The 14,853-nt window shown below is 34.9% G+C and overlaps 2 protein-coding genes across 2 annotated transcripts in view; both read left to right on the top strand.

The window, feature by feature from the left end:
• The window catches only part of LOC111057547 (ion transport peptide-like), a 514,789-nt gene that overhangs the window by 199,313 nt on the left and 300,623 nt on the right, over window positions 1–14,853 (top strand). The window lies entirely within an intron of this gene.
• Window positions 11,675–14,770, top strand: LOC111054663. Its single transcript, XM_039422019.1, has 2 exons — window positions 11,675–12,181; window positions 13,792–14,770. The coding sequence occupies exons 1-2, from the start codon at window positions 11,969–11,971 to the stop codon at window positions 14,638–14,640; spliced, it is 1,062 nt and encodes a 353-aa protein (XP_039277953.1). The 5' UTR covers window positions 11,675–11,968; the 3' UTR covers window positions 14,641–14,770.

Genomic DNA, 14,853 nt, shown 5'->3' with positions numbered 1-14,853 from the left:
AATGCCCATCAATAACTCCACATTGTATGGTAAGTTTCTTCAACCTGAAACCGTACAAAAATAAGCAGTGTTGGAGGCTACACGGCACACCCAATAGAGTAATAATTGACTCTCAGAGTGGAGAGGCATTTCAAATGATGATGCAAACTATAAACTGCGTGTTTACTATTTTTATACCTATACCGCAAAAACAAAGACACACCTTACACCTGGTCTCAAGTACGCTAATTTGTTGAATAATTCTCCAAGTTTCACTTTAGCCTCGAGCTGTTTTATAGTCAGCACACTTTTATTTTGAGAGAGAAGCTGTGGGAAATTAAACTCACATTTGTATATAATCAATCTATACATTGTTACAAGATATTTTCTGAATTCTCTCCTTTGTCGGTGGACATGGGAATTAGATTGCCTGTAGCGATTGCCTGATAGCATGTAGCGATGTATGCTACTTTCTAGCTATGATGTATGTGGTTTAATGTATTGAGCTTCATTTTATTTCATTAGTAGCTTATTTATAGTTGCTTGGTTAAATGTTTGAACTGCTAGATTGGAAATTATTACAATTATATCCTTTTAGCAATTTCTGTATTTATATATCTGGTTATTTTTATATCTGATTATTTTTATAACTGGCTATTTTGATATGTGGTTATTTATGTTTTACGGATCTCGAAAACGGCTCTAACGATTTTTACGAAATTTGGAACATAGTAGGTTTATGATAAAAAGATTCGATTGCACTAGGTCTCATTCTTTGGAAAACTCGTTGAACGACATTAAAAGGATAATAATTCTTCCTTGGAAAACAGATGACAATTTCGTCGTCTCTCGATAACAGAAGATGCGTGTGCCTGTGTGGGAGAGAGACATAATTATTTCCAGCTGTGTAATCATAATCAATCGGCGAGAAATTTTATCTAGCTAGACAATTTAATCGATTTGATCAACATAATCTGATTTGTTGACATGACATGATAATCCTCCTAAACTACAGTATATCATAATTTTCAAAGTTGATTATTATTTGACAATTTCAAGTGATTAGTGAGTGTTATTTTGTTATTCAATTTGGTTTGTATATAATCTAAATTATAAATTTTTGTTGTCAAATGTTTGAACAGAAAAATGAACCTGAATTCAAGTGTATGGAACATAACCTACTTTCTGGACTATTTAAAGTGTATAAATCAAAATTCGGGAAAGAAACAGTATTTTGAGCTGTGCCTGTTAGTACTTCCCCAATCATTTTAAAGAATTGTGTTCCGTTTATCAAAAGTCAATAAATAAATAACGAGCGAAGCTCGGTGCCCCGATATTTATTATTGTTAATCATGGTAATATCTCAAATCACTCAAATTATATTATTTATTTTTCAAATTCACCTTATTGTAAAGTAGGGCAGGCAATATATTATTCCTATTCTAAACTTATTAACTACTGCTCCTTGGATGAACTTTGTTTTCAACTTTAGTGAAAATTACGGTACAGTAGCTATTTATTATTATCCTGCATAATTTGGCTTTTGGCGGCTTTTCAGACTGGACGATCTGCCTTGGAAAGGAATTGATGATAGCGGCCATGCCAAGATTTACAGAGCTTCTAATTAATTAAATAATCCTGTGCAAGATACGGGGCGAATCGCAGGTCATTCAGTAGTGGGGCAAGAGGGCAGTGGAGAGTTGATGACTCATTGGAAACACGTGGTACACCGTAGCTGTATTTTGACAATTTCAAGTGATTAGTGAGTGTTAATTGTTATTCAATTTGGTTTGTATATAATCTAAATTATAAATTTTTTGTTGTCAAATGTTTGAACAGAAAAATGAACCTGAATTCAAGTGTATGGAACATAACCTACTTTCTGGACTATTTAAAGTGTATAAATCAAAATTCGGGAAAGAAACAGTATTTTGAGCTGTGCCTGTTAGTACTTCCCCAATCATTTTAAAGAATTGTTTTCCGTTTATCAAAAGTCAATAAATAAATAACGAGCGAAGCTCGGTGCCCCGATATTTATTATTGTTAATCATGGTAATATCTCAAATCACTCAAATTATATTATTTATTTTTCAAATTCACCTTATTGTAAAGTAGGGCAGGCAATATATTATTCCTATTCTAAACTTATTAACTACTGCTCCTTGGATGAACTTTGTTGAGCTTACTGGTTTTCAACTTTAGTGCAAATTACGGTACAGTAGCTATTTATTATTATCCTGCATAATTTGGCTTTTGGCGGCTTTTCAGACTGGACGATCTGCCTTGGAAAGGAATTGATGATAGCGGCCATGCCAAGATTTACAGAGCTTCTAATTAATTAAATAATCCTGTGCAAGATACGGGGCGAATCGCGGGTCATTCAGTAGTGGGGCAAGAGGGCAGTGGAGAGCTGATGACTCATTGGAAACACGTGGTACACCGTAGCTGTATTTTGAGTAGGAAACAGTTGGCTAGTAGCTGGTAACGCGCATGCGTTGTAGGTTGTATATAGGTACTATCACAGATCTAACCAAGATTAGAAACGCTGTAGTGTAATTTGACTGCGGTAAAAAAAAATAAAATTGAAGAAAAAAATGGAAAAAAAATAATTGAAGGAAAAAATTGAAAAATATCAACTAAATTTATTCAACTTTCAACCTTCAAGAGAAAAATTTGAATAGTGAAAATTGGAAAAAATGAAAAAAATAATTGAAAAAGAAAATAGGAGAAAATATTCAAAAATATCAACTTAACTTTCAACTTACAACTTTCATCTTTCAACTGTAACAAATTTGAAAACCCAATGCGATCTTGAAGAATTGAAAATAGTCCTATAAACATCCTCAGTAAATTCTAAATTCTAGTTAATCGAAACTGGAACTTATAGGGAAAATTGTTATCTCAAGCAGAATAATGACAACAGTAGGGGAATGAAAACTAAAACTCCAGAATATATTTTATTTCTGAACATCGCTGGTGGTTTCAGTGCTTTCCTTTCTGTGTGATGTGTCGTTCATTAGCAGTCTGGCTCTAACGATCTGAAAAGCCAAATGAGAAAAATACTTGAATTAATTTATTGTCGTGTTGTGAGAGTGCAGCTGGCAGGGCGTTGGAGGAGGGAGGGGGAAAGTTGAACTCGACTGGCTGTGATAAGTCTCCGAAAGAGCTGTGGTGACTCACGCGTTTGGCTCAAATCTTGGCAAAACCCCTCTTGCTACGGTATCACTACTTGGAATCGAGCTTCTCTTCCATCCTTGTTCTATTCGCCCTCTCTCTCTCTTTAATCTGTTTTCGCAGCCAACCTGTCTCCCAGATCCTATAAATTTGATTCTCTCTAGCGCACGAGCCGTCGATGGCCTGAGTGACCTGCAGAATAAATGGACTGGAACAATCCTGAAGGATAAAGACCCCTCAGTAGGCTAATAGCTGAGACAACTCTGATACAGTATCCTACTCCACCAGGTCCCTTATAAATGGGCTGACTGGACTATAGCCCAGGGCGCAAAATATTTGGAGGCGCCAAATATTTAGGGGCACCAAATTTCCAATTAAAAAATCTGGTGTGGTACACTCACACAACTTTCCTTGCTCATTGATCTATAAGCCTCATTCTTAAACGACTATAATTAAGGGGAATAACATTATGCCGATTGGCGGCTAAATAATTAAAACTACGATTATACTATTGTTATTGTTTTCAGAGTACATTTTCCTTTGTTTGAATTATGAAATTTGAGGATTTTTTAAAATTTGTCGAAACAGCAGCTGTTCTACAAATAAAATATCGACATGTGTTCTTTAGAATAAACTGCTCTACCTACCTATCTCACGCTCGAGAAGGAGGTTACAAAGTAAATTTCTCAGGGATGGGGTGGACCCCCTGTTAGTTTCTCAGGGAGGAGACTCATGCCAGTTAATAGAGCTGATATATAACTATACAGGGTACAAATTTGAACAAAATCGGTCAAGTCATTATTGAGAAAATCGTGATAGAAATTTAACAAAATTCATCCTTCTCAGGAATATTACGGAGCTCCTGCGATTTTCCCAGAAATGAGACTCATGTCAGTTGATAGGGCTTATAATTAGCTATCTAAGGTATAAATTTGAAGAAAATCGTTAGAGCCGTTTTCGAGAAAACCGTGAAAAACATGGTTTTTTAGCCATTATCCGCCATTTTGAATTGAATTTTATTGAATTCCTTATTGTCGGATCCTCATGGTATAAGGGCCTTAAGTTTAAAATTCCAAGTCAATCGGTTGATTAGGAATGGAGTTATCGTGTTCACAGACACACACACCACACACACACACACACACACACACACACACACACAAAAATCTTTTTTTTTTGTACTCAGGGGACCTTGAAACATATAGAAAACATGAAATTAGGGTACCTTAAATTTTGTTGGAAAGCAATACTTTCCTTACCTATGGTAATAGATCAAGGAAAGTAAAAAAGGTCATTAGCTTAGTTGTAGAATTCCACTCTAGAGGAAATCAATATTTGAATTTCGATTCAGAATTTAGATTTTAGGAGACGTTTTATAGGCTATACTAGTTATCCATTCTATCTTCAATATTGATTCTCTTTGTTCGGCAAATCGCTATTTGATCTTCTGCGAGCAAACCCCTTGTATTCTTTGGAGGAGTTTTTCACACATTCTTTACATAAATAAAAATAAGTGTAATAATAAGTTTAATATAATAAATGTCAAGTGCTATGAATAATTTATTGACGTTGCTTATGACTGTATGGTCCGATAGCAAAAGAATTTAATCTATCCATCTATTTATATATTTCATCACTTTATATTCCAGTACGATAAATTGTCTCGGCTTTAGTCAATTCCACTCTCGTCGAATTCACCTACATTGTGGGGCTTGGCAATAATCCAACTAAACAACACTGATTCTCTGAAACATGCTGAGCTTTTGTCAACAGATGATGACGTGTATCAACACTTCAATTTATAAATTTACTAGCCGTAAGGCTCGCTTCGCTTGCCATATCCGTCTAGCCAGGGGCTCCGCCCCCTGGACCCCCGACTGGATCGTCCATGGATAAGATCAGCAGGCTCGCTTCGCTCGCCTGCATTTTTCATTTGAGCATTTTTATCATATATGATATGGAAATTTCAATTATAATTAAGAGATTGGGAGAAGAAGAATATACATGCTAAAAAAGAACTTTAAACCCTTAAAAACAACCCTTAGAGTTAAAATATTGCCAAAAGATTTCTTAGTGCGCCTCTAAAGGGCCAACTGAACATACCTACCAAATTTAAACGTTTTTGGTCCAGTAGATTTTTAGTTCTGCGAGTGAGTGAGTGAGTCAGTCAGTCAGTGAGTGAGTGCCATTTCGCTTTTATATATACAGAGTGTTTCAGAAGTAGTGTCGAGAATTTTAGGGTATTGTACCTGGATGCTAGGAGACTACAAATGTCATATTTGAAGTGTCCAAAACTCAGCGGTTATCCTTATAGCTGCCATTTTGTTTTTTTCACTTAAAAATTTTTATCTCAAGAACGAAATGTTGTATTGATCTGAAATTTGGCATGAATATTTATGCTATAAAGACTCAACTATAAAAAATAAAAAAAAAAATTTTCGTTGAAATTTTTCAAAATGGCGGCCATTTTAAATTTTTGATGGCGAATATCTCGAAAACCGTCCATTTTACAGAAAATTTACAAGAGACAAAAAAGTTAGCAAATTTTTTCACGATTCCAATGATACCTAATTTATTAAGATTGGTCGAAGAATAACAGAGAAATTAATTTTTTTCGTACTGCATGCATGACCACTTTTCACCATTTAAAGATCAATATTAATTTTTTTTATAATTTCATGAAAACCGTTCTTATTACAGAAATATACAAGAATAACTTTCCTCCAAATTTTATTTTACATTGAAAAATATTAATTTCACTCAAATCGGTTCACTGATACTAATGCAGCAATTGCTCAAAATGCCGTCCTTCAACTTGATTACACAGTCTGCACCTTTCAATCATGGACCGTCGAACTGCTATAAAAGCATTTTCATCATCTTGAATGGCACCTGCTGCAGCAACCACTCTTGCCACAAGGTCTTCTTCGTTTTCTACTGGCGTGCTGTAAACAAGGTCTTTCATATGGCCCCAGAAAAAAAAATCTAAAGGGTTGAGGTCAGGTGAACGTGCGGGCCACGGTACTGGTCCACCCCGCCCAATCCACCGCTGATGATAGGTCATGTTCAGAAAGTCCGTAACAACATTTCCGAAATGAGCAGGGGCACCATCATGTTGAAACCAAATATTATATCTGTTTGCAAGAGGCACATCTTCCAAAAGTTCTGGTAGTATGTCTCTTAAAAAAGTAATGTACGTGGGAGAATTCAGACAATTAGGAAGAATGTATGGTCCAATCACGCGATTACCTAAGATACCCGTCCAAACATTCAGCGAAAATCTATGCTGATAACCACGCACTTTGACCTCATGAGGATTGTCCAAGGCCCAGACGTGACTGTTGCGAGAGTTGAAGATTCCTTCTCTTGTAAAGCTGGACTCATCGGTAAATAACACATTTTCTAGAAAATTTGGTTGGATAATGTCTTGCTGAAGAAACCAACGGGCACAGTTTACTCTTGGCTCATAGTCGCGTTCAACCAATAAGTGAACTTTTTGAAAGCGGAAGGGGTGAAGTCTTCCTTGTTTAGTACACGCCACACAGAAGAAGCACTTGAATTGATTTGCTTTGCAACTGCTCTCGTACTCGTTCTAGGATTGAAATCGAATTTCTGCAATACTTCCTCTTCAAAAGCAACATTTCGAACTGCTCGAGGCCTACCAGCAATTACCCTGTTCCGTTCAAATGAACCAACTTCTCTCAGCCGATTGTGAGTTCTTGTGAACACCTTGTCGGAAGGGAGACGGCGGTTTGGAAATGCAGCTGCATACATTCTTCTTGCTTCGGTCGCATTGCCAAGAGCTGCTCCATACATGAAGTGAATATCGGTGTACTCCAGCGAACTAAATTCCATTACAATAATTAAATATTTGTGTAGAAGCAACGTAAGAAAATATTGAAACTAGAAATTCAAGATAGAAATAAGACCTAGGAAACGTGAGACTAAGAAATAGGAAGCACTACATCTGGTTCTTTACTTTTAATGAAACAACAATACTTTTACAAGACAAACATTATCATCTGAAAACCATTGTAAAATAATCTGTTTGCCCATATGGAGCCATACCGAGTTTCAAAGCTTCATCTTAAATACATCTGGAATTAAAAATTAATATTGATCTTGAATGGTGAAAAGTGGTCATGCATGCAGTACGAAAAAATTAATTTTTCTGTTATTCTTCGACCAATCTTAATAAATTAGGTATCATTGGAATCGTGAAAAAATTGCTAACTTTTTTGTCTCTTGTAAATTTTCTGTAAAATGGACGGTTTTCGAGACATTCGCCATCAAAAATTTAAAATGGCCGCCATTTTGAAAAATTTCAACGAAAATTTTTTTTTTTATTTTTCATAGTCGAGTCTTTATAGCATAAATATTCATGCCAAATTTCAGATCAATACAACATTTCGTTCTTGAGATAAAAATTTTAAGTGAAAAAAAAAAATGGCAGCTATAAGGATAACCGCTGAGTTTTGGACACTTCAAATATGACATTTGTAGTCTCCTAGCATCCAGGTACAATACCCTAAAATTTTCGACACTACTTCTGAAACACCCTGTATTTATATAGATTTGACATTCCAGTAAAATGAACAATGCTAATTATTGCACTCTAGCGATGAAACCTGAAGATACATGTTTTGCGAATGCTGACCTGAGAAAGTTGCAACTTATTATGAACGTGGTAAGATCGCAAATGAGATTATTGAATCTGGCTCGGTTGCACAAAGCCTGTTGAATTTCAACAGTGATTAAATGCCACGAGAACCAATCGGAGAAGCTGTATTTCCAAAAAAGCCTTCTCTGATTGGTATTTAATTCAACAAGCTCGAATAAAAATTCAACAGGCTTTTGTGCAGCCGGGTCCGATTTGAATTTTGTTAAGCTGCGTTTACACCAAAGTTATTAACATTAGATTGAACACAACTTATCATACACATGATGAACATATGTGTTTGTCAAGTTCCGTTCAATCTAAATAGAATCTATAAGGATTATGTTATTAACATTATTTGTTGATAACTTTGGTGTAAACGCAGCTTTAGTGGGTAGGTCCCGTTTGCAATGAAGCCGGTTAAATTTTAATCATTATTAATTTCACAAGAACCAATAGGAGAAGGCTTCTCTAATTTGTACTCGTGGAATTAATCACGATTGAAATTTAACCGGATTCTGTGCAGCCAGCACTAAATGTTTTGTTTCGTATATTGATTGTTTCAACAGCTATTTGATAAATTTATTAACTCCAAGATTTATATCAAATGTTAAAAATATTATAGTTCAACTCTGATGTTTTTATTAATCTATACTACCTATAATAAAGGAAAGAACTGGCTCATACACGTACGGGATAGGAAATTCACGTATGACGCATCATAATCAAGTCTGAACCAATGAACTTAACTTGAAATTTCGCATATATATATATTCTAATTTACCAAGAATGGTTCTAGGCCTATTTCAAACTCTTCAAGATTCCACACGGTCAAGTTTTCAGTTTGTCAAGTTTTAAATCAGACCCTTGCGAAGCACGGGTTACTGATAGAGCGAGTCGCCTAAGAAACGCGAATTTCACTAGCAGACTTTGGTTCAACTTTGAAGTTGAATGATTGATTATGCTAAGGATTTTGATATGAAATTTTTACAATGTGACACCAAAGTTCACCATCGAATCTCGCTACAATAAAAATTAGGGGCGCTCCTGATAGAGTCTATGATAATAAGAAAGGAAAGAATTGGCTTAAACACTTACTGGATAGAAAATTCACGACTGACGCATCATCACGTCTGAACTACTGAACTGAATAACTAAAGCTGCGTTTACATCAAAGTTATTAACAAAATGTTAATAACTTAATCCTTATAGATTCTATTAGATTGAACGGAACTTGAAAAACACATATGTTCATCATGTGTATGATAAGTTACATAATAATCTAATAGAATCTACAAGGTAATAGAATCAACATTTTGTTAATAACTTTGGTGTAAACGCAGCTTTACAATACGAAAAGAACAATACTATTGAAATTTAGATAACTCAAATCTTTATTCTCAGTTTGGCAAGGAAAATCAACTCCACATTATAACAGAAATTATAATCTTTTGATAGAATTCGAATCTTGTTTTCAAGTTCAAAACCATTTAAAAATACAGTATCTGTTTTAAACACTTGTGACTAGAAACGTGCATGTTGGAGGAGGTTTGAGGAGGTGGAAGATGAGGAGGAGGAGGTTTGAGGAGGTGGAAGATGAGGAGGAGGAGGAGAAGGAGGTGGAGGAGGAGGAGGAGAAGGAGGATGAGGAGAAGGAGGTGAAGGAGGAGGAGAAGGAGGAGGAGGACGAGGAGAAGGAGGAGGAGGATGAGTAGGAGGAGGAGGAGGAGGAGGAGGAGGAGGAGGAGGAGGAGTTGAAGGAGGTGGAGTTGAAGGAGGTGGAGTTGGAGGAGAAGGAGGAGGTGAAGGAGGAGAAGGAGGAGGAGTAGGAGGAGGAGGACGAGGAGGTCGAGGAGGAGGAGGAAGACATGTTTGAGGAGAAGATGGGAAAAATAGGCTGACCACAGATCACATATTATTCACATAACGCCTTCATCTTCATGTATTGCCACTTTCTAGTTTCTGCATACATTCAGACCCTGGCCTTTGTCGGTTAATGTACAATCATCATCCCACGTAGTCTACCGTACTTTCCTTATTCAGCTTACTATTACTAGTACTATGATTGTAGAACTACTATTTGTGAAGAAATTGAGTTGGACAATCTTCTCTTTATTTGAAATGCAGTTCTCGAAATGCTTGGCTTGGCTTGTTTCCAAAAGCGTCACTAATATTCATCACACAGAACAGGTTGAACGTGATAGGATTCAATATTGCATTAGGCTATTATTTCTTCCCCTTGGATAGTTTTCACAATGTTTTGGAATCAAAAATACCGTACAGTATACAGTGCTATAGTGAGGTCCACGTTATAATGACAGTATTTGATCAACTTTGGTTTTGCTATCCTTGTCTATCATTCGACAAAGCCGGTGGTACTATCCTTTTCTAGGTCCACAACCATGCCAATTATGTTTTTGACAGTGTAGAAATAAAATTAATTAATGCAGAGAATCGGCATCGCTATTCTTCTATCTTTATCCACTGCCATTATAACGTGGACCTCACTATAGAGTGTATAGTCAGAGATCCCTTTAGTATGTTTGCAGTGGCGGATCCAAAGAGTGGCTAGGGGGGCTAGCCCCCCCTTGGGTATCCAATTTACACTAGATAAAATGGGTCATTTGTCTTGTTCGGTCGCCGAATACGAGAACTAAAACATTAACTAAAAGTATTTCCGTACATGAAAAAAAAGGTAAAGCTTTCAACGTTAAAATCTTACGGTCAAAGGGTCAGATATGATATTTTAATGCAAAAACATTCTAATGGCTTCAAAATCCTTTTATTTTTAGTCAATATTCTCGAGTCAAACCATAATTTTTTGCCTCTAAACTCTAAATAGAGTTAAAAACGACCTAGAAATGTGTGATTTTACACTTAAATTTTGGCAATTCCCCGGACCCCCCGCCATGCGGAAGGTATCCACACCCCCCGGTGCTTTCGCCCCCCTCCAAACGCCTAGCCCCCCCCTTTGGCCAATCCTGGATCCGCCACTGAATGTGTCATATTTAATCACGACTTATAACTTACTGTAAAGCTGCGTTTACACCAAAGTTATTAACAGAATGTTTATTTCTCCGTCCTTATGCACATAGCATATAGCACATATGTTCATCATGTGTATGATATTTTACCTATGTTCAATCTAATAGAATAAGGACGGAAAAATTATCATTTTGTTAATAACTTTGGTATAAACGCAGTTCTAGAGTCACCGTATCATAATAAATAATTCTATGTCATATCAGTTATGTTGAACCATGTTGAAACCAAATCAAAAAGTCAAATTTGGGATAAAAAGTTGTAAAATACATAGAAGTCTTTCTGACAACTTATTTTAAGTAGAATTCTGTACACAATACATTCTTACAGAAGTTTCAACAAAAAACGTTGAAAGTTACTTTATTGAAATATGCCTTTTTCTAGAAATAGTAGAAATTGAGTAATAAGAATTGTTCTCAGAAAATAAAATAAGTTCATGGTTTTCAAGAAGTAAAGCTTCAAGCTAAATAAATAAAAAAATGATTAAAATGTTTACGGTTTATTCATAAATTATAATTGATGTCTCTACCTCTGCATAAAAAGGCATCAGAATATCCATTACTAAATTTGGGAGAGATATGAACAAGTAATTAAAAAAATTAATTGGAAAACTTATTCAGAAAGGTTCATTTCATTAATAAAAATGAAGAACTCTTCTGTTTTCATGATATGAAGTCCTAAATTGATTGAATTGAATTAATTCAACAAAATAGAAAAGAATAAAAATGTTGACTGTGAATAAAATATTGAAGTTTCAGATCTTTTCCAAATTGAACCAATCACAAATGTTCGATTTAAAAAAAAAACATGATTTGACACTTTACTCTATGAACATGTGTTTCATTACCTAGCAGTTAAAACTTTTCATGACAACAAAATCATTAAAAGCTTGCTTTATCGTCTATAAGTTTGATTTCTTCATCAAATGAGAAACATTCCAACCATCATCCGCGGTTGTTCAAGGTGAGAACCATTTCATTGACTTGATTTTTGATACATTGGCAAGATTTCATTGACAAATCGTAAAACAGTTTTGCTAGTAGGGAAGAGGAAGACAAAGATAATATTTTACAAGTGTGTCGATTGAACATTAGCGAAGGGAAGAGAGAGAAAGAGATGTCACTGGCAGCTCATCTTCTGCCATGGGGTGTTGACTTTAACACTAGCTGGATAGCCTTGCTGGTGATAAGTAATGTTACAAGTCCTAAGCAAGATGATGGATGGGACAGTCCTAATCAAAAAGAAAAATATTGTGCGGGAGCATTTGTTGGTGGATCGTGGTTTCTCACTTCGGCTAGTTGCTTGCAGCCCCTGCCTGAACCTCACCAGGTGGGTTATTAGTTCTAGTTTATTTGTCGCCACCGTCTATTGGTTGCGGAAGTTTTAAATACGGTACTGTTGGCATTATAATGTGGGCATATTTATATATCACGTAGGGTAGGTGAATACAAATATAAACCAGCAGAATTGAAATTAAATCAAACACTGAACTAGATGAACATTAATTTAATTTAATCATATACAACTAAAACCCAGGTAAAAACAACAGTCATTTGCCCAAAACTGATTTAAACCTTAATTTGGAATATGCATTATAGAGGTTATGTAAAAATGATACGGTAACTTAATAGAATAAAATAATAGATTGAAAGAATAGACACTACAGATAAAAAGATAGATCAAATTTAGTCGGTAACATTGTGTTGAATTAGCTACTTGTTTTGAGTTTCATAACGCTATCGATCCCAAAAGAGTGTAGGTAATGGATGAAGCAGAAGGTATTAAATGTATACAGAAGGCATCAATGACCAAACCAATTGCAGATCAAATTCAATTCTCATGTTTTTAGCTATTTTAATCTAACAGTCCAACCCTTAAAAATAAGTATCCTTTCCAAAATAAATAAAAATAATTTCTAGAAAAAAATGTAATTGCATTGTAAAAGTTTATAAAATACAAATAGAATCCTCCAACTCACGAGCCCCTACGAGCCTAAAATAGGTTCAGGGTAATAAAGCACTGATTTCTCAAGAGTGTATCATACATTCCATATCTCCAAACAAGAAAAGTAAGTGTATTTAAATATTTTCTTTAAAACTCAGTTTCTTGACTTAATAAAAGTTATTATCAAGTTATTGACAACCTCGACATCAAAATTTAATATATTTACAATATTTTATTAACCTGACAACGGTCTCACGACCAGATTTTTCTTTGACTAGGTACTTACGTGTTTGTGTGCGTCTATATATATGTGCCATACGCTAATAATAATCAAGTGTTTCGTCATGGAAAACAATAGAACAACATTATAATTCAAATATAATCGTACCTAGTAGTTCTGTATTTAACAATAGAAAAAAGAATAGTCCTACTTATTAATTAAATAAAAAAATTAGTTCGAAACAAAGTATCTTAACTTCAGAAAAGCTATCCTATCAAGTGTTCCGTCATAGAAAGCAATAAAACAACATCGATTTGTATAATCGTGGTAGTTCTGTAGTATTTAAAATTAGAAAGAAAAACAGGTCTACTTATTGATAATTGAATAAAACAAATAGAGTAGATAGTAGCCCAATCAGAATGCCGTAAGCCAAAAGAGAGTAAATATTAATTTTATTGTTGGTATCAGGCATGAAATATTTTACAAGTTGTGACAATGTAGTCATTTTTTTAAAATACTGATTATAATTTCTATGTTTATGTATGTATATTTTAATTATTAATTGGAAATATTTTCTAGTGATTTTGTATTTTGGCAAAATAAAGTTTCTTTCTTCCTTTCAATAAAACCTGCGCAAAAAAGACGGACTTTTGGGATCACATCACAGTGTTATTATTTTTGCAAAATTTTAAGTCAAATAAGAATTATTATTGCAGTATTGTAATCTTTGATAAGTTTGTAGCATACAATTCTTAAAAATAATTGTGTGTTGAAGGTGACTGTAATGACTGGCTGGGGAGATTTCAAGTGTTCGCAACACCAACTATGGGAATTTCAGTCGATTGGATTTGAAATCGATCTGCACCCTGGTAACAGTGACAGTTCTTTTGTCGATTTGGCAATGGTGAGAACACGCAGGACTGTGTTCCATGTACCAGAAGTCGAGCTCAACAGATTTCCTCACATCTTGACAGACTCCGGGTGCCGATTACTGTCGTTTGAGGGAAAACATCCTCAAGCTGAAAACGAGTATATCAAAGCTGGTTTTGTGTCAGTGAATCCTACAGATTGTCCACCGGAAGATCAAAACCGAAAAATATGTACAGAATATAAAGACAGAGGTGCCCAGGACCTTCAAATTCTCCCAGAAAAATTGGGAGCTTTGCTGGAATGCGATGGAGAGTTGACTGGCGTATTAACACAGTCTCAAATAACATCTACTGTTAGTAAAAAATTGCAAATTTTTGAAAACATTCAAGAACATCGAAATTGGATCCTACAAACAATCGAAGATGCTCATGACATATTGTTCGATGAAGGGCCTCCGAAGGGTTGGAAGGAGATGGACGATGAGACGTTCACTAATTTATTGAAAGAAGATGAGCTGTGGACGGCATCTCAAAGAGAGTACAATGATTATGAAATCGATCAGACGTCATCAGTAGATAAACATGATTCTGATAAGAGAATGTCTGGTCTTTACAATTTTGAGAATATGAAGTTTAGTAGGCCTACAAATTTTTACCTCAATATTGCCACAATTTTTCTTTGTATATTCTGTTTGGTTGCTGTCATATACTTATGCATTGTTCAATTTTATCGATTTGATAACATTTCTATGTAATGCTTCATATAGAAAAGTTAATTATTTTATCATTTTTGATCCCTCATGATTTATATATTTAACACGATTCATATATAAATAATATATTTTTCATGAAATGCTATTAAATTTGAAGAAAAAGTTAATGCTTTCATCTTTGTCCATCACACTAAATTATTAATTTTTAACTTTGTTGTAGTTCAGACACTGTGTTACTGGTAAATATTTGAAAAA

Source organism: Nilaparvata lugens, chromosome 2 (genome assembly GCF_014356525.2).
Source record: "Nilaparvata lugens isolate BPH chromosome 2, ASM1435652v1, whole genome shotgun sequence".
NCBI lineage: Eukaryota > Metazoa > Arthropoda > Insecta > Hemiptera > Delphacidae > Nilaparvata > Nilaparvata lugens.
Note: the sequence above shows the minus strand (reverse complement) of the source record. Positions and strands in the feature narration are given on the sequence as shown.